Below are 19230 nucleotides of genomic sequence, written 5' to 3' on the forward strand. Positions count from 1 at the left end.
CACACTTTTCAGCTATTTATATATAAACTGTGGAAAAGATTGACATTCAGTACTTTTTTGGGCTTACTTATGTTTCAAACACTGTTGAGAACTGCAGATATTTTGGTTATCTTTGAGTGGGAGATCACCAGGAATCAATCGCTCAGATGCTGTGTAACGGTGTAAGGGTGAGTCAATGGCTGGGCCTTTTGCTTTCAAGGCTGATCTGGAAGGGGAGAATCGGTAGTGTACTTGAGGGTACTGCATCGCCAGATGTGCTGTGTTTCAGTCAAGAAATAATGCTGACATATAATGCCTGACTGTTATTTATTAACTGGAGTTTTTAACCATTATACCGAAGCTGATTGTTAGCCTGTAATGATATTTTTCTTCCTTTCCTTTTGGTTTTTGTCTGTGGAGCATGCTATTATATTTTAAGCGCTTTTGAAAGCACCTAACTTCTATCTCAGAAGGTGACCCTATGTAAAATAGGTGAAAAAAATCTCAATATCCTACATTAACAAGACTGCTTTGATATGTTTTTTTATAATAATGAGTGGAAAAACATGTTTTTGTTATGATGTTATTAGGATCTTGGTTTAAAATCCACAGTTTTAACAGCTGCCAGCCATGAGTCCATTACAAATATTTGCAGTGTTATTGCCATATACATGGAACAAACATTTTTAAATTGAAGAGGGTTGAATTAATTCTTTATCCTGGGAGTTGTACCTGTTTTCTCGTAGCTTTTTATTTGCAGCTCTGCCTCTCATCTTTTAACTATTTTAATTTTTTATTTACCAAAAGCTTGCATATTTTACAGAACAAGTAAAAACAGGTATTTGAAAGCAGGCTTTATTTATAATTTATATTCTACTTGCTGCATTCTACTGATTTTTTTGTGCTTTTTGTTTAACTACTAAATGGTAATTTATGTTTTCAGTCCTGCTGTATTACGAGGTGGCTATCAGCTCAGTGCCAGAGTTCACAGCTAGTCTGCTTCACACATCCTTTCATAGGGTGAAGGAGCTTATCTTTAGCTTGCATTTGAATCAGTTATTATTTTACCAGTATTCTGCCCGAGGCCATATGTGGTGCTGCGTTTACTGTCAAGGCAGAAGAAATTACTTGTTTATGTAAGTCTTGCATTGATGGATCAGACTCTTCTTAGTAACGTTTCTTCTAAGAAAGAAGAAGTTGTTCTTAATAAGACTCTTCTTAGTAACATTTGGTCCACTGATGAATGAGACGGGTGCCCTAGTGGTGGAAGACACAGAGAAGGCAGAGTTACTGAATGCCTTCTTTTCTTCGGTCTTCACTGATAAAGCCGTCCCTCACACATCCCATACCCTGGAGGCAAGGGGGAAGGTCTGGAGAGAGGAAGATTTTCCCTTAGTTGAGGAGGACCGGGTCAGAGACCACTTGGCCAAGCTGGACATTCATAAATCCATGGGCCCTGACGGGATGCACCCGCGAGTGCTGAGAGAGCTGGCAGATGTTATCGCTAGACCGCTCTCCATCGTCTTTGAAAAGTCATGGGGAACAGGAGAGGTGCCTGAGGACTGGAGGAAGGCTGACATCACTCCAATCTTCAAAAAAGGCAAGAAGGAGGACCCAGGGAACTACAGGCCGGTTAGTCTCACCTCTGTCCCTGGGAAGGTAATGGAGCGACTCATTCTGGATGTCGTCTCCAAACACGTAGAGGAACAGGAAGTTATTGGAAGTGGTCAGCGTGGATTTACCAAGGGCAAATCATGCCTGACCAATCTGATAGCTTTCTATGATGTTATAACGGGTTGGCTGGATGAGGGGAGAGCCGTAGATGTCATCTACCTTGACCTTAGCAAGGCTTTTGACACTGTCTCCCATAACATCCTCATTAGGAAGCTGAGGAAGTATGGGCTAGACAAGGTGACAGTGAGGTGGATCGAGAGCTGGCTGAGTGACAGAACTCAGAGGGTCGTGATCAGCGGCTAGAACATAGGAAGTTCCGTTCAAATACACGGAAAAACTTCTTTACAGTGAGGGTGACAGAGCACTGGAACAGGCTGCCCAGGGAGGTTGTGGAGTCCCCTTCTCTGGAGATTTTCAAGACCCGCCTGGATGCAGCCCTGAGGGATGTGGTTTAGGCAATCCTGCTCTAGCAGGGGAGCTGGACTACATGATCTCTAGAGGTCCCTTCCAACTCTGAAGATTCCGTGATTCCGTGATTTCTGGCTGTTCTGAAACCCAGACCATCTTGTCACAGAGTATCTGAGTTGATCATACAGTGCATTTCCATTTGCTATTAGCTGTCTGGAAGCATCTTCCCTAAAACATAGAGACACTCTGCAGCTGAGCATAGCTAACACCGCCTGCATGGTTCGGAGAGGTCGATATCAGCAGGGTTGCCAAATAAAACAACTTCTGCTTTTACTAGCTTTGTGTCCTTGACCTGGCAGCCGAGGCAGAGGATCCAGCCAAATGGTAGTAGTCATTGAGACAACTGATACTCTTTGGATGTTTCTCCTTAGGAAGAATTTTGTTCATGTATAAACATTAAAGTCTGAACTTGAACACATAAGAAAGGAGGGTTATTTAGTCAGTAGTAACAGTTGTTGTTTTAAATGTGTGGATCCCATGACCTGCCCTTTATTTCTCCTTCTGTCGTGCTCTGAGGTAGGAGTATTATAGATGGTTTGCATAAATAAGAGCTGTGGCTCCTGCATTCATTTTCCTTTTTTGTTACAGTAGGAGGAGGCATATTATACGCCTGAGACACAAATTAGCATTACTGTTAAAAACGTTGATACATCAATATGAGTTCGCATAAATTGAAGTAGCTCAAAGAACCATATATCAGAGAATCATAGAATACCAGATTGGAAGGGTCGTCAAGGATCATCTGATCCAACTTTTCTTGGCAAAAGCATGGTCTAGACGAGACCCTGTCCAGATGAATCTTGAAAGTGTCCAATGATGGGGAATGCACCACTTCCCTGGCGAGATTATTCCAATGGAGTCTCCATCTTCTTTGTAGCCACCCTTTAAATACTGGAACATGGCGATAAGGTCTCCCTTCTTTTCTCAAGGCCATTCTCTCACCTTTCCTTACGTGGCAGGCTTCCCAGTCCTTTGATCATCTTGGTGTCCCTTCTCTGGACCCTCTCCAGCCTGTCCACATCTTTTTTTGCATAGCAGGGGCCAAAACTGAACACAGTGTTCCAGGTGTGGCCTGACAAGTGCTAAGTAGAGTGGGATAATGACTTCTTTCTCATCAGGTGATGCTCCTGTTGATGCAACCCAGCATCTTGTTGGCTTTCTTAGCTGCTATAGCTCACTGCTCACTCACATGGAGCTTGTTGTCCACCAAGACACTCGGCTCCCTTTCCACAGAGCTGCTCCCCAGCCAGGTAGATCCCAGTTTGTGCTGCAGTCCTGGATTATGTTTTCCCAGGTGCAAGACCTTACACTTGTCCTTGTTGAACTTCATAAGGTTCTTCCAGCCTACTGAGGTCTTCCTGCAGGGTGTCTCTGCCTTCCAAAGTGTCCGCTTCCCCACTCAGTTTGGTATCGTCAGCAAACTTCATCAGTGTACGCTTGATCCCATCATCCAGGTTGCTTATGAAGATATTAAACAGTGTTGGGCCCAGTATAGATCCCTAGGGGACCCTATTTGTGACAAGTTGCCAGTTTGAAAAGGAGCTATTTCCACCACCCTCTGGGCGCAGCCTGTCAGCGAGTCCCCACCCACCGCACAGACCATTTATCTGGACTGTTAACACACCAGTTTCGCTACGAGGAGGTGGTGGGGAATTAAGTCAAAAATCTTGGAGAAATGCAGGTAGGCAATGTTCACCACTTGCTCCACATCAACTGAACAGGTTACTTTGTTGTAGAAGGTGATCAGGTTTGTCAAGCGCTATTTGTCGTTGGTGAGTCCATGCTGGCTTTTCCCAGTCACGTGCTTCATTTGACTCGTGAGAGCCCCCAGGAGGATTCGTTCCATAACATTCCCGGGGACTGAAGTAACGCTGATGGGCCTATAATTTCCTGGATCCTACTTTAAGCCCGTCTTGTAGGTGGGGGTGACATTAGCCTTCTTCCAGTCTTGTGGGACATCCCCTGATCTCCATGACTTCTCAGAGATTATGGAGAGCAGCGTCATAATGATGTCAGCCAGCTCTCTTAACACCCTCAGGTGGATGGTGTCAGGGCCCATCGATCTGTAGGGGTCAAGCTCCTGTAAGCGTTCGTGTACCAACAAAAAAATCATTACTCTCAGTAAGGAGAAATGTATACTCATGTAGAAGGGAATTCTGACTTTCATTTTCTCACAATTTTATATTTAATATCTGGTGTTTGAATAAAAATAATTGCATTATAATGCAGAAAAGAAATGGAAAATTTGAAAATCTCAAGATTTTTAAGTTTCAAGATGAATTTGGGTGATCTGCTTACCTCCTAGAAAAAGTCCTGAACTTAAAAGTGAAATGTATATAATTTCACTTCCTGCTGGTCTTCATTTTAGAAAAAAAGTTATGTAATTTTCTGAACTCTGCCAAGTAATTATTTTATATAGACAAAATGAAGACTTCCTGGATGAATTAGAGTTGTGCTAAGTGTCTGTGTGAAGTAGTAGAAATGGATCAGTTCTCTATGTAAATCGCTAGGTAAATGGGCTATGATCTCCTGTAAATTATTTTCCTCTGCCGGACAGTGGTCTCAGATTTTTGGAAGCTTCTTCAGTTAAGGGTCAGTATTAGAACTTTCTAATAATTCAGGGAGATATTCTGGTTTTTATCTTGCTCTTTTTTCCACCCCTTCTTAAAAAAAGGATTAGGATTAATGTTTTTAATGTGTGTAAAGCAGTTGTGATTTTATCAGTAGCATTGGTTCCCCTGACAGAAACGTAAGTCTTACAAACATTAGCTCATCTTGGTTTTCAGTGTATCAGGTAAATCTGGTGGATTCAGTCCATCCAGCCTATAAAATGATACGTTGTATTGCCTACACTGCCTTTAACTGCACAAGAATAAATGCCACAGGTAAAATGGGAATGTAGGCTTTTACTTCCTGTTAATCTCTACCTAAACAGCACGATACTCCTAATCTAAAGTCAAAATTTTAAGAACAAGTGGGATTTTGTAATTGCAGTTATGTAATTTTTCATTTTTTATTGAAATTTAAGGAAGCTGTCCTAAATACTTACGTATGTAGAAATGTGGGAATTACGGTGAAGGTGCTAATGATATTAGTAAGTAGTTCTTTGCAGAATAAATATTACGCAATAAAACCAGAATTTTCATCTTGTTTTTCTGAGTCTGAAACAGATCTTTGTGACCAAAATCATAAACAAAATGACGGATGCTATCACAGGTTAAGGCATGAGAAACCAATATGCTTTTTTACTCAGAACTGTTCCTCTGAAGTTGAAATTGTCTCTTTTGGAGGAATGAAATTTACTGGAACCTGCCTATGAGAAGCACAGCTGAAACGTTTTTGCAATATTGAAATGTCTTTACTTTTTTTAATTTACATGAGAAGTACATAGCTGGAAAACTTTTGGAATACATTCAACCATTGTCTTTCGGGATTCGCAGAAATGTTGCAGGACAAATGGTGGCATCATGCCTAGGATCATTAATTACAAAATGCACTAATCAAACTGGTCTGCAAGTAATGGTCTGTGGTCTATGTTTTATTGGAATAATAGTGTGTGTTTTGTTAGTGGTTTTTTTCCCATAACATTTTAGGTGCTGCTAATACAACTTTAAAACCTGGCTTTTGGCAAAATCTTCTCTAACATAATGCACTTACATTGCATGACCTGCATGAACATCCTAACAGAGACAAAGAATTGTTAGAGACATTTAAGAATGCATATATTGACCCCGTTCTACAGACTCTTTTTTCCTCTATCTGCTGTGTTTATGAGGTCTAAAGTAGTAGTAGTACTTCTAGACCACTCCACGTGTGTGAATGACAGTATTAATTTTGTGTGCTGTGTGACACTCACTGAGAGAAGCTGGAAACAGGATGCACAGGTTATACGCATGAACACCACTGGATGTGGAGTTTCCTGTTAAGTATGTAAATAGCATCGAAAGAACAGATGTTTAGTTTCAATGCAATGGAAATGCTTTGGAGAGAAAGTATTTTTCAACTTCAGAATTTGGCACACCAGTGTAAGGCATTGCTAAGGGGAGAAAACATTTGACAGCGCTCGTATACTGTAATCAGTTTGAATTTCTTGACAGATATTTATCATCTAAGTTGCAATTTAGACAGCTTGGCTGTTGCTAATTAGTGTCAATGTTAATTATTTATTAATACACCTTCTAATAAAGATACCATCTTGTTTATTCAAAGTGGAAAAAAAAGCATTTAACTCTACTTTAAAACTGATGTGGAAGGTAATACGATTTCTCTGTCTTGCAGAAAAATTACCTTAAAATACTGATTTATGGGGGGGGAGGTGGGGGGTGGAATTTTTTGTATGTGCAAAAAAATATAGCCATTTAGTCATGAGTAGGCAGCTGTCTTCTCAATAAGTTATTTTGCATTTAAATAATGGTTAAAAGTATGAAATACAGAGGCTTCCACACTTTTTCAATACTGCTTCAGTTTTTTTCAGAGCAAAATGTTTTTGTTTATTACCTGTCTGACAGGTAAATACAGCCAGTTAGCATGCAGTGCCTTCCTCAAATCCTCCAGATTTATATCTTTTTCAGATGGAGGCCGTACAGCTTCTCCTTTTCTAACGCATCAGAGAATAAGTAGCTTCTGCTGACACTCAAAGACAGTGGTACCCGCAGGAAGCATTTTGAGTGACCGTAGCAGAGATGGCAGCAGGACATTAGAAGTCCTCTTTCAGCCAGGTTTACCAATATTCCAAGCTTTGAGGAAGCAGAACTTCAGGGAGAAAAAGAAATACACTTGCAGTGGATCAAGATAATCAGGTCTCCATCTGTAAGTCCACGTAATTCAGCAAATATATTTTGGGATGTAAAGTACCATTATGATTGTAAGTTTTATGTAAATGGGGGACACAAGTTTACAAGGAAAATGGAAGGTGATGATGTGAGCAGGGAACCAATTTTAGTTCTGCTTACTAAAGCTCATTCACTGCTGGGACCTCATATTTACAAGCAAGGAAGGGTAGGTTGGGGATATGAAGGTCAAAGGCAGTGGCCTTGAGATGAGAGCTCAGGATCCCGAGAGGAGGGAGTAGGGAAAAAAGCAGGATCACAACCCTGGACTTAAGAGAGCTGACTCTGACCTATTCAGAGATCTGCTTAAAATAGTCCCGTGGAACAAGGCACTGAAAGGAAGAAGGATCAGAGAAACTTGGCTGTTTCAAGAATCGTCTCGTTCAAGCTCAAGCAAGGATAGTCCATCCCAGCAAGCAGGAAGTCAAGCAAAGATGCTAGGAAGCTTGCATGGATGAACAAGGAGCTCCTAGCAAAAGTTAAATGTAAAAAGGAAGTACACAGAAAGTGGAAGCAGGGACAAGGAATCCAGGATGAATATAGAGATACTGTCCAAGCATGCAGGTGAGGAGAGCCAAAAACTCACCTGGAGCCACATCTGCAAGGGATGCCAAAGACAACAAGGGAGGCTTCTGTAAGCACATAAACAGTGAAAGAAAAGCCAGGGAAAATATAGGCCAGCTGCTAAGTGAGGCAAGGGCCCTGGAGGGGTAAGGAAAGGGTAAGGTGCTGAATGCCGCCTTCATAGAATCATAAGGTTGGAAGGGTCCTCTGGAGATCATCTAGTCTAACCCCCCTGCCAGAGCAGGGTCACCTAGAGCAGGCTGCCTTCACCTCAGTCTTCACCAGCCTTCAAAAATCCTAGGTCCTAGAGGCCAGGGGAAAGTCTCCAGCAACAAGGACCTACCCTTAGTGGAAGAGGATTGTGCTTGGGAATACTTAAGCAAACTAGACATACATAAATCAATGGGCTGTGATGGGAGCTGGCAAATGGCATTGTGAGGCCACTGTCAGTCATCTGTGAAAGATCATGGCAATTGGAACAGGTGCCCAAGGACAGGAGGAAAGCAAATATCACTCCTGTCTTCACAAAGGACAAGAAGAGCCCAGCAAATTGAGGCGGACGGGCCTCACTTCGGTCCCTGGGAAGGTATTTGAATAACTAATACTGGAAAACATTTCCAGGCACATGAAGGCCAAGGAGGTGATTGAGAGTAGTTAGCATGGATTCACAAAGGGGAAGTCACACCAACCTGATAACCTATTATGAGGAAATGGCTGGCTTGACAGATGAGGAGGAGCAGTGGATGTTGTCTACCTTGACTTTCAGGAAGGTTTTTAAACACTGTCTCCCATGAGATCCTCATAGAGAAGCTGATGAAATTTGGACTGATGAGTAGATAGTGAGATAGACTGAAAACTGGCTGGACAGACAGGCCCAGAGGGTGGTGATCGGTAGAACAAAGTCTAGTTGGAGGTCAGTAACTAGGGGAGCATCCCAGGGGTCAGTACTGGGTCTGATACTGTTCAACATCTTCATTAATGACCAAGCTGACAGACTGCACCCACAGCAGGTTCACTGGTGATGCAAAAGTGGGAGGGAGTGGCTCTTACACAAGAGGGTTGTGCTCCTGTCCGGAGGGACCCAGACATGCTGGAGAAAAGGACTGATGGGAACCTCATGAAGTTCAACAAAGGAAAGTGCAAAGCCATGCCCCTAGAGAGGAATACCACCAGACAGTAGAATATGCTGGGACCCAACCTGCTAGAAAACAGCTTTGCAGAAAAGGCCCTGGGAGTCCTGGTGGACACCAAGTTGACCATGAGGCAGCAATGCACCCTTGCAGCGAAGAAGGGTAACTGTGCTCTGGGCTGCGTTAGGGAGAATGCCAGCAGGTCAAGGGAGGTGATCCTTCCCTTCCATTCCATTCAGCCCTGGTAAGGCCACACCTGGAGTGCTGTGTCCACTTCTGGGACCTCCAGTACAAGAGAGACATGTAGTACTGAAGAAAGTCCAGAAGAGAGGTCTGGACTAGTCTCATGCTAGCTGTTCTCAAACCCCCAAGCTCTGCAGTCATGCAATCAGGATAATTTATTCTTCTTGTAAAAAAGGAAAAGGAAAATTATGCTTTTCAAGCTCAGAGAGGGTCTTGAAAATGTAACCTGTGAATACTCAACACAGAAGGTATTTATACACCTCCCAGAGGCGTAACAGAATTATCAGCTGCAAAAGTCAACTATATGTGTGCCAGAGATTTATTTTTTTTCCCCTTTAGTTGGTTTACAGACCTTTCTCCTTCACTCCGCTCATATATCTGTTTTAGTTGTGCTGATCTTATTCAGAGAGATATGTGGGGTCACATGCTGGTAAAAAGGAAGCCTCTGTCCTGTTCTTGGGCCCTTTCCTTACTGTATTATCTTTCAGGAGGTTAACTTATATGTATCTAGTTTAGTTAATAATACTTCTGAAGAAATATGATAAAGCAAAATATATTGTCTTCTTGTTGTGTCCTTTGAACAGTTATATGACGTGATAAAGACATTCAAAAATGGGGGGAGATACCAGGAAACTAAAAACGAAGAAATCATCCTTGAGTTAGTAGCAAAAACCTGGCATGCATATTTTTTTCCTCGAAAGGGAAAATAAGCTTATCTTAAATTGTATGTTCTTACATTTCCAAATGAAAACAAATTTAATACATTTAATACACAAAGGATTTGGAACTGGCTTCAATAAATGTAATATGGATTGAAAAGGGGATGGATTGTTAGTGTCACTTATTTTATAGTATTAGAAATGAAGGAGAATTAAATCTCTACGTTTATCAGAATAGTTATCCCCTTCAATTACATTTCCTTAAGCTTTGTTAAAAGTTTATTATGATGTTATGAAAGGAGGTTAATGTTGCAGTTACTCCTAAAAAATCAGGAACTTCAATTGAATTTCAACAAAAGAATGGTAAGCTGCAGTCTCTTCTACATAATGAAATTGTGGGTTTTTCCAGTCCTCAGCTCCCATCAGTGGCAGCAAGGATGGGGGTGGGCTGGAGACAGAGGGTCACTTTAGGATATTTCTTCAACCAAATTTTTCCTCTTCTCAAGGTAATTATCCTACAGAGCCCCTCCTTATTCTTCCTGGAGAAGACCAATCTCCCTTCTTTGCATCCTATTTTTCTGTTAACGAAGAAAGCTAAACACTACTAATTTACACCCAGAATACCTGTCTCGTTCTGGCCAAATTCCATTTCATGATGATGATACAGGGTCTAAAAGTAACAAAAGTATACCAATACCAATAGCATGAAGTCAGACACCAAAGCCGTGTTGGATTTGTTTAAAATTGTTTCTGTAACTGTTAAATGTTGTCGTCTGTTACTTGTCCTGAGTTGCTGTAGTAGACAAGTATCTGAAGTTGTAAATAAGGAAAAGATATGAGTCAAGATGCATGTCTTGACTGCTAGTGAATGTAGTAACTTGCCCCTGGGGTTATTTACATGTATAGTATAACTGATTTTTAAAGTGGAAAAGTTGTTTATAAAGGAAATCGAAAAATATAATTTTCCTTGTACCATACTGCATTACTATCAATAAAAATAAGTATGAAATTGCATTTTTAAGTTAGACATTTAAGGTCTGTGAAGTGATACGAACAAATAGGAAAAAACTTCTGTTCTTGGAGAAGGGCAGTAGCGTGTTACTAACCCTCCATGAATATATTTTTCTTTATAATATTCTACAAAGAGCTCTGAACTTGAGATGGGTTGATTTGTTAAATACATTGTGATAACAGGTTTGAATGTTACCCACTGTCCTTCATAGACAGAAATGGTGATCTTAGGACAGAAAAGCGCCCTTTTCAAAAGCAAATAGTTGTGGTAACATTATGAAGACTTGTCCTCCTCTGTGTTGTGTTGTTACCTTAAATGTTGCTATTGCTGTATTGTTGCCTGGGTTCCTCTTGGCGTGATGTTTATAGCTATGAAAAGCTGTAGAGTATTCATTTGGTTTGCAGCAGGTACAACCTATGACCAGGTTTTTGGACTTGTTGGTAGATAGCTTTGGTTTAAATACACCATTTCATTTTTGGAGCAGATAAAATGATTGTTTTCTGTTTATCATAAAGGATTTTAATGTAATTGCATTTTTAAAAAAAAATTCTTTTTGTAGAAATGTACAATCTGAGGAAGTTCTGAAATTATTTTGGAGGCAAGGCAGTTGTTGCTTCGCTGTACAAAGTTTCTGGTAAAGCATGTTAAATGCTCTTAAGTGAAGGAGGAGGTTAGCAGAAGTTCCACACAAATGAAATTTCTAGTACGTTTCAGAGAAATAGTGGGAATAACAAGTGATGAGAAAAGTCTACATATATACTGCAAGTATGAGGATGCCCATATAAAATCAGCTTCTGTATAATTTAAGACTTCATATCACAGGTTTCATTTTTTTGAGAATATTTTTATTTTTGCGACTCAAAGTCAGAATTCTTCTAGTTTCTCCTTGGACTGTTGCCAAGAGTGGTAGGGAACCTTTTTGTGAAGTTACTGATACAAACTCAACGTAAAGCTTTTAGCTCCTAGCTCAAGAATTTCACTATTTGGAAGAACCATGTGGATGTAGTATATCCAGAAAAAAGTTACTCTACTACTTAAGTATGGTATACAGTGACTCATATATGTCAGTTAATCTAACATAAAGGAAAAGCTTGTAGCAACATCTCTGCTTATCTTGTGAAGGCTTTATTTTGTTGTTTTGCTCTGCTTTTGCTTTCTTTATTCATGTTCCATCATTCTTTTTACCGCATAAGTTTTCCCTTTGTCATGTGACAGTATTTTAAACTATTTTAGACATTTTCACTGGCAAAAGTCTAAGGAATTTACTAGTAACAATGTGAGATAGTCTTCTTCTGTCACCCTAATTTACTCTGCTTTAATGCACACTGTGAATTGAAATGCCCTCTGTGAATACAGTAGAGAATCCATTTAAAACAGATTTATAGTAGAGTAAATAATTTCTGTTTGAAGCTGAAAACAATGAATATTCATAGGAGAGAATAAATGCTATTCATGTTAATGCATTAGAAGAATGGAAATAAACCAAAACTGAGGTTCAGTCTGTTACTTGTTTGAAAGACTAGTGTTGCTGGTTGAACGTTCAATGGTGTGCTGTCAAAGGAGTGGGAGCTCAACCCCAGACTCTAGGGAAAGCTCCAGCATGGTACCATAACCCTTTGTAAATGTACTTTGTACTTTTAATTGGGAGAAGTTGTAATTTAGTTACTTTTTCCCATTTGTTTTGTGTGTTTTTTAACTGTTATTAAAGTCCATTTTAGTTCTGTAATAAAACAGGACTAGACGTCTAGGCACACATGTAGACCATAAGAATATGTGCAAGTGTTAATTTTGTTCTCAAATTCCTTTGCTTTCCTGTGGGTGCCAGTCTTGATACCTGCATACTATCCCCATCTCCCACACAAGCTGTACTTCAGTTCCTTTCCCTGTTCCTGAGACATCCTTGTATTGACCTGTAATGTCTGACCTTTATTCATCAACAGGCACTTGATGAATACTGTCTAATTTGATAGGTAGTGTTTCAGGCTTGCATGGTAATAGTATTAGAGATTTTGAGCAAGATTAAACTATAAATCTATAGTTTAATCTATAAATCTATAAATTCCCACAGAGCTTTACTGTAAAATAATTTGTTGAATTAAAAAATCCAGACAAAACTGAAAAGAAAGGAATCAGTTTTGCGTTATTTCCAGTTTTGTTGTTTCCTTTCATGTGCTGATGATGCTTGCAGGCTTTAATATCTAACTTAGATACCGAAATCCATAACAAGGAACCTGGGAAAAGCTACTCACTTTCTTTTATAAGGAAGATACTTTTTTGTGCCCCTCTCCTCCGTTATAGCCTGAGGCAATTCTACAGGAAATATCTTAAGGGACCGCTCTTGAGAGAGGCAAAATCCTGATTTCTTTACAGTAGTGTTAAGTGAAGCCATGGTAACAAAATGGCTATAAATAGGTCACCTTCCATAATATACCAATCTTTTATATATTTTCATGTTATGTGGTATTTATTTAGAGAAAAATGACAAAGGCAGCCTTAGTATTTCAAAGGCACCATAGGCATAAAACAGGGAGTTTGTGTTACTGCACTGAAGCATGAAACAGCTCTGTGTTCCTGTGAGTGCAGGTTTATTTTATGTGATGATTTGTTTAAAAACACCTGTGCTGGGTGCTGTGCCCAGGTGTTGGTGGTGGGGATGTCTCTGTGAGGATTCCGGCTGGTTCCACAGGAGACCTGATGCAGGACACAGCTGAGCCCGTTAGCAAAGCTGGTGAGAGCATGTTTAAGAAGGGACGAGTGGCCCCCCAGGCAGTGAGGGTGAGGGGAAAAGAGCGGGGAACAGTGGGGCTGAGCAGGAGGAGGTGGACAGATGGTGGAGCAGGTATCCGCACGGTGGTCCCTGAGGGGGACCACACCAGAGCAGGCTTATCCTGAAGGACTGCAGCCTGTGGGCAGGACCCACGCCGGAGCAGGGTGAGGAGGAGGGGACAGCGGAGGGGAGCTGCTGTGGACAGCCAGCCCCGCCATTCCCCTGCTGAGGGGGAGAAGGGGTGGAGGAGTTGGGGGTGAAGGTGAGGATGGGAAGAGGGTAGGTAGGGATGCATGGGTTTAGGGGGTTTGTCTTTCTTTCTCACCACCCAACTCTTCCTTTAATTGGCAGTAAACTAAATTAATTTCCCCCAAGTCAAGTCTGTTTTGCTGGGATTGTAACAGGTAAGTGATCTTTACTGCAACTCAGAAATATTGTCATTTTATTTCCCCCCACCCTGGCCTGTTGAAGAGGGGGAATGAGAACGCAGCTAGGCAGGGGCCTGGCAGCCAGTAAAGGTTAACCCACCACAGCCCCAAAACTGTCTTTTGACTTTTGATCTCCATAGAGTTAATGCAGAATCATTAAAAGAAAAAAAAAAAATGAATGCCAGAATTCCACTTTTTGATGTGTAGCTGTATATACAAAGATTACCCAGGCACTGATAAGCAGAACTTGTTAGTAGTAACAGATCAAAGAAACACAGCCGGTGTATTTCTATCCAGGGGATAGGAAAATAAGGTAATGAAGTGTGCTAGAGAACAGACTTGTGCTGCTTGTAAGAAGAGAGTCCTCAGTTCATTAAGGCTATCCAGATGCTTTGTCCTTGACACACCTTAATTATTACCATGAAAGTTTTTCCATAACTATTTACTTTTATATTGTGGATGTAAAATATTTGCCAAATATGTTCATAAATGTGCACAGCAGATTATTCGGATGGACTGATAGAGTGCTTATTGCTCCGTAGCCCATGAAAAAGCTAGATGAAAAATGAGAGGTTATAGATTGTGTGGAAGTTTACTGTAAAACACAATGAACGCTTACATATTGGATTGACTTGCACTTTTTTTATTTAGCTACTAACAAGATGATAAAGTTTCAGGTTTCTTTATGGTGCTACTCTGACTAAAATTACTTGAATGACTCTAATGTTTAAAATTAGTTTTTCTGGAAATGTGCTGTTCAGGCTCATCTCTTTCACTTTTAAGTGTTCTGGTGGTTTTTTTTCTTTTTTACATGGGGGTAGGAATCCTGATCAGCTTAGTTTAGTGTTGAATTTTGAAGGTCCTTTTTTTTTTTCTTGAAAGAGAGAAGGCAGAGGAATGTCATTTAAACATGTGCATCCACCTCCCTTCCTCTCTCCCAAATGGAGTTTATTAGTCACTCGAATCTTGTGGTGTGAGGAGGGACGTTATAATCTGGTTTTTGCCTGCTTCAAACTCTTTGCTGCCTCCAAGCCTGAAATTAAGCTACCTTCAACTCTGTTCTAGCTCCTTTTTCTCTCTCACAAGTTATTTGCTTCACTTTCCTGAGCCTTGCATCTATGGTTCACTTCATAACAGTTTGCCTGAGATCACAGCTATAGCTCCTCTTGCTTCCCACTGTCTCCTACCTCTTCTTCCTTCCTCATAGGGGACCGTGTATTTTCTAAAAAGGACACCATATATTTAGCTCTCTGTCTATCAATACTTGCTCATTCTGTTTAAAGTAGATGAAATATTTTTTGAAGAATAAGTCTGAGAACTAAAGCTGAAAAGGACAGATTGTCACGATCATGGAACACAGGAGAGGTGTTTGAGGTTAAAGAGAGGTTTAAGTTGAGGGTTTTTCTTTTTTTTGGATCATGGCGTAGGACCTAACGTGACTAGCTTTTATAAAATAGTATTCTAAATCTAATTTCTCATTTATTTGTGTTTAAATAAATACAAGTAAATACTTCTGATACTTGTGTAAAAAAATAACTGTAATAGTAACTCCAGAACATACAGTAATTTAACCAGTATAGTGTTCTGGACTTGAATTCATTGATAGCCTTGAACCATCATTTCAAGAATAAGGGAGTGGCTTTTTAAGCAGGTTTATTTGGAAAGTCTGAATGTGATGATTCTGGAGCTGATTCTCAGAATCATTTAATTGCCAACTCTTTTATTGACAGATATCCCTAACTTGCTTATTTGTTAGTCCCAAACTCCATTGTCTAAATCTTGGGTTAGAGGAAGTTACAGCCCTTTCTTGTTCACATAAAGAGCATATGAAAATATTCCTATACCTACTGTTTTCTTCAGCTTATATAGGACTGACTTTGGACAACACTTAGTGAAAAAAACCTAAATACAGTTTTGTACTTACCACCTACACCTAAACACCATTTTGTACTTATCAGCTATGTGTGATATTAAAATAAGTATTTTCAGCCCTAGAAATGTATGTCTTTCTGTTGGATCTGGTGTCTGTAGGTTCATTTTTTCAGGTGGGCCCAGAACCCATGTGGATACATAGTTGAAATATGGTGCATCTTTTAATCTAAAAATGGTTTGATAAGAACAGCAGATGATTCCATCTGTGTTTAACCTGCTTCAGCAAAACAGATGTGTTGTCAGGTTCAGAGAAATTAGCAAATTGCTGGTCAAAATGGAGTACATTTGAAATCTATTTTCCTAAGTCATGCAAATCTAGTGGTCTTGTAGGAAAACCAGCTCAAGTAGATGGAAATTCTTTTTTCATCTCATCTTACCTATTTTTGGCAAAACAAGTGAAAAACATTCTTTCTGATCATACATTGCAATAGAAAACACTTATGTTTTTCATAGTGGACGTTCCTCTATCAGATCTAGTCTTGATAAATGCAAGTATCTTTATTTAGAGAGTTTTTATAAAATACTCATTTGCAAGCAGAAATGCAATCAAGACAATCCTGGCTTGTGAAGTCTCAGTTTCAGTCCATCTAGTCAGTGAGATTCAAACGTTTCAAGTTTTCTGTACAGGTACGAATGGAGCTTAGTTGTTTAAAAAACAGCATTCAACTGCAGTAGGAGACTTTATTTATTTTTTTTTCTTCTCGGGATCCTCATCTCACACTTGGGCCATTTTATGCTGTTTGAGACGTAGCTGTGTAGACAAGAGCCCCCTTGACACACACTTCGCATCTAGAGATACTGGAGTAGTCAGGCCACGCTCCCTTATCTTACGGGCGCTTAGAGGTGGCCTCGGTTCTTAGCACCAGACTTTCCTTTTTGTGGACTTCCCATACAGTCATTTCCTGCAGTGGGAAAAAGGTATTTCCACTTCCGTATGTGTTTTGGGGGTTTGGTTTGGGTTTGGGGTGTTTTTTTCATATTTGAAGAATACTAGTTCTTTCGGAAATGATTGTGGTGTTAGTTGTTTAGGGTTTGGGGATTTGGTTTGTTTTTTTTTTTTCTTTGTTTGTTTGCTGGTGGTGGTAGTGTGGGATATTTTTACTGTCTATGGTAATTTTCCTTTTTAAAGTAATTTTGCTGGTGGATTTTCTCGTTAATTGCTTTAGTCCCTTTTAGAGTGCAGATAATGAATATTCATATCCCCACCACCACCTAACTGGGTAAATGTTAGTAATTGGAATGTCAAAAATATTAAAAGTGGTTTTCTGTTGTGGTGACTGTTCAGAGCAATTAAGTTAGCTGCTGACAGAAAACAAACTTTTTCACATCTCTGTTACTTTAAATCAAAAACTTTGAATTTATTATATGATTGAAATAAATGATCCCTGCTGCACATAATGAATCCTCTTATCTAGAGCGTTAGGTTCAATCTGAAAATGGACCTGTAAGCAGAGTGAGCCTAAACTTTAGAAATAAAAAGTTGTACAATTTAAATAGCATCAGTTAACACTACTTCTTGATATAAACATTTTAAAGCTTGTACAAACTGGATTACTGTTCCTCTAGGGTAATTAAATGAATTAATATTTCTCTCTTTCTTTCTCTTTCTTCTTTCTCACACTCTTTCGCTTTCCAAACTTATTAATCTTTCTCTTCTCCCCTCTTTTCTCTCCCCACCCTTCTCTTTCTTTCTCACTCTCTTCCCCTCTCCTCCCAAAAATATGCCTTTACAGAAACATAAGGTAGATCTTTTCTACAAACTGCGGCATGTGATGAATGAGCTCATTGACCTGCGCAGGCAGCTGCTGTCAGGTCACTTGACGCAGGATCAGGTGCGGGAGGTCAAGAGACACCTCACAGTGAGGCTGGACTGGGGCAATGAGTAAGTACAGGTACCGGCTGGGTACTCTTTGTTCTAATTATTGTTAAAGAGCTTTTATTAAAAAAAAAGAAACGAAAAACATCAGCTTTTTCCTTCCAGTAGCGTTTTGTACACAGGGTAGAGCATTTCGTTACTTGGAAATCAAATATAACTTTTTACAGTGGGTTTATTGCATAGTTCTTCTGCTATTACTATAAACTGAGCTGTTTGCTTATTAGTAGGCCTTTTCTAAGGCTATCTGCACTTGTACAAGTTTTAGGTCATATTAGGCCTGGGAGTACCTGTTCATAGGTACTAAAAACCTATATGTCAGTTGAAGAAGTATTTTAATGATTGATGCAATAACTAGAGAATCTCACTGTCAACAGTGACATTGGTGCTGAGGACGTAATATTTAGACTTTTTATATAATTATGATTATATAAATATATATTTTTTATATATATAGAATATATATATTTATTTTTATATATAAAAATAAAAAATCTATATAGAGATTATAATTATAATCTATATTTGGCTGTATTTGGCTGTTGATGACATTTCTTAGAGGTTTAGACTCTCCCTGGTCAGTTCCATGGTGAATTTGTGGAGAGGTTCTGTAGAGCCAAAGACAACTGCAATTCACATGGAAGCTGAAATGGTAATAAATTGCCATTAGACAAAAAACAGCCCTTCACCAGAATTGGTTTTGTTCTGAGATACAGGGTATCAGAGAGGTAAGTTTTGCATGACACGCTTATGACCTTTTCAAAGGAAATATCACCCTCCTCAGGCGTATAGTGACTGCTTTTCGACTAGGAGTAGGATTAGTGCTAATTAACGTATCGGGGGGAGGAATTCTGTAAGTTGACAACTAAGGAAGAAAGTCAAATGCTTTTCACTAACATATATTTGTTATGACTCTGTTCCTTAGTCACCGACTTCAGGATTCCCTCTTGAGAGACATACCTGAATAGATGCGTGAAGATTTTGCTAGCCCCCATGCTACATTTTGTTTCTCTCTCGTTGAAAGAAAACTCTGAAGGACCAGACTAATAGATTGCATCAAGTCATTGTTCTGCACTGCAGAGTTACAGATATTTTCCATTTTCATTCCCAGTGGAGTAAATGGGAACCAATAGACCATTTTTTAACATTACGCCTAGACGTTTTTGCTCAAAGAGTTGTATGGATGAAATTAGCAACAGGAAACTGCAAAAATGTCATAAGAAAAAAGGATGAGGAGAGTAGACAGCAGTGAAGAGAGTAGGCTGTTCAATGAGGGGGCTACACGCTTTTTTTTTTTCAATGTGAAATCATTAATTATGAAGTACGTTAAAACTGTAAAGGTAATTCTGATGCATGACAGTTATGGGAAATCAGTAAATATAAATATGTCATGATTAAATTCTTCTGCTCAGGATGCTTGTTTAAGAGAAAAAAAAAAAAGATTCTGTGTTTCTTACTACATAAGAACAGGTACTGACCTCCCTAGAGAAAAAAGTACATGATACTGGAGATACATGCTTAAACAGAAGAGGGTATCAGTAAAGGAACTGCATAAGAAGGCATATGATTGAAAAGATATTTCATTAAATCTGTACACTATGCAGTATTTAAATACAAGTGTCTGGGAGTTTGGAAGGTCTTTCTGCAACATTACTCTTTTCCATAGAATTTC

At 39.6% G+C, this 19230-nt stretch overlaps 1 protein-coding gene across 1 annotated transcript in view; it reads left to right on the plus strand.

Annotated features, from left to right (window-relative positions):
• DOCK3 (dedicator of cytokinesis 3) overlaps nt 1-19230 on the plus strand; it is a 220575-nt gene that overhangs the window by 55451 nt on the left and 145894 nt on the right. Inside the window, exon 6 of the mRNA XM_054216455.1 lies at nt 17419-17567. Coding sequence (XP_054072430.1) covers nt 17419-17567 — 149 coding nt within the window. The remainder of the gene's footprint in view (nt 1-17418; nt 17568-19230) is intronic.

The sequence above is a fragment of the Rissa tridactyla genome, chromosome 10 (assembly GCF_028500815.1).
Source record: "Rissa tridactyla isolate bRisTri1 chromosome 10, bRisTri1.patW.cur.20221130, whole genome shotgun sequence".
Taxonomy (NCBI): domain Eukaryota; kingdom Metazoa; phylum Chordata; class Aves; order Charadriiformes; family Laridae; genus Rissa; species Rissa tridactyla.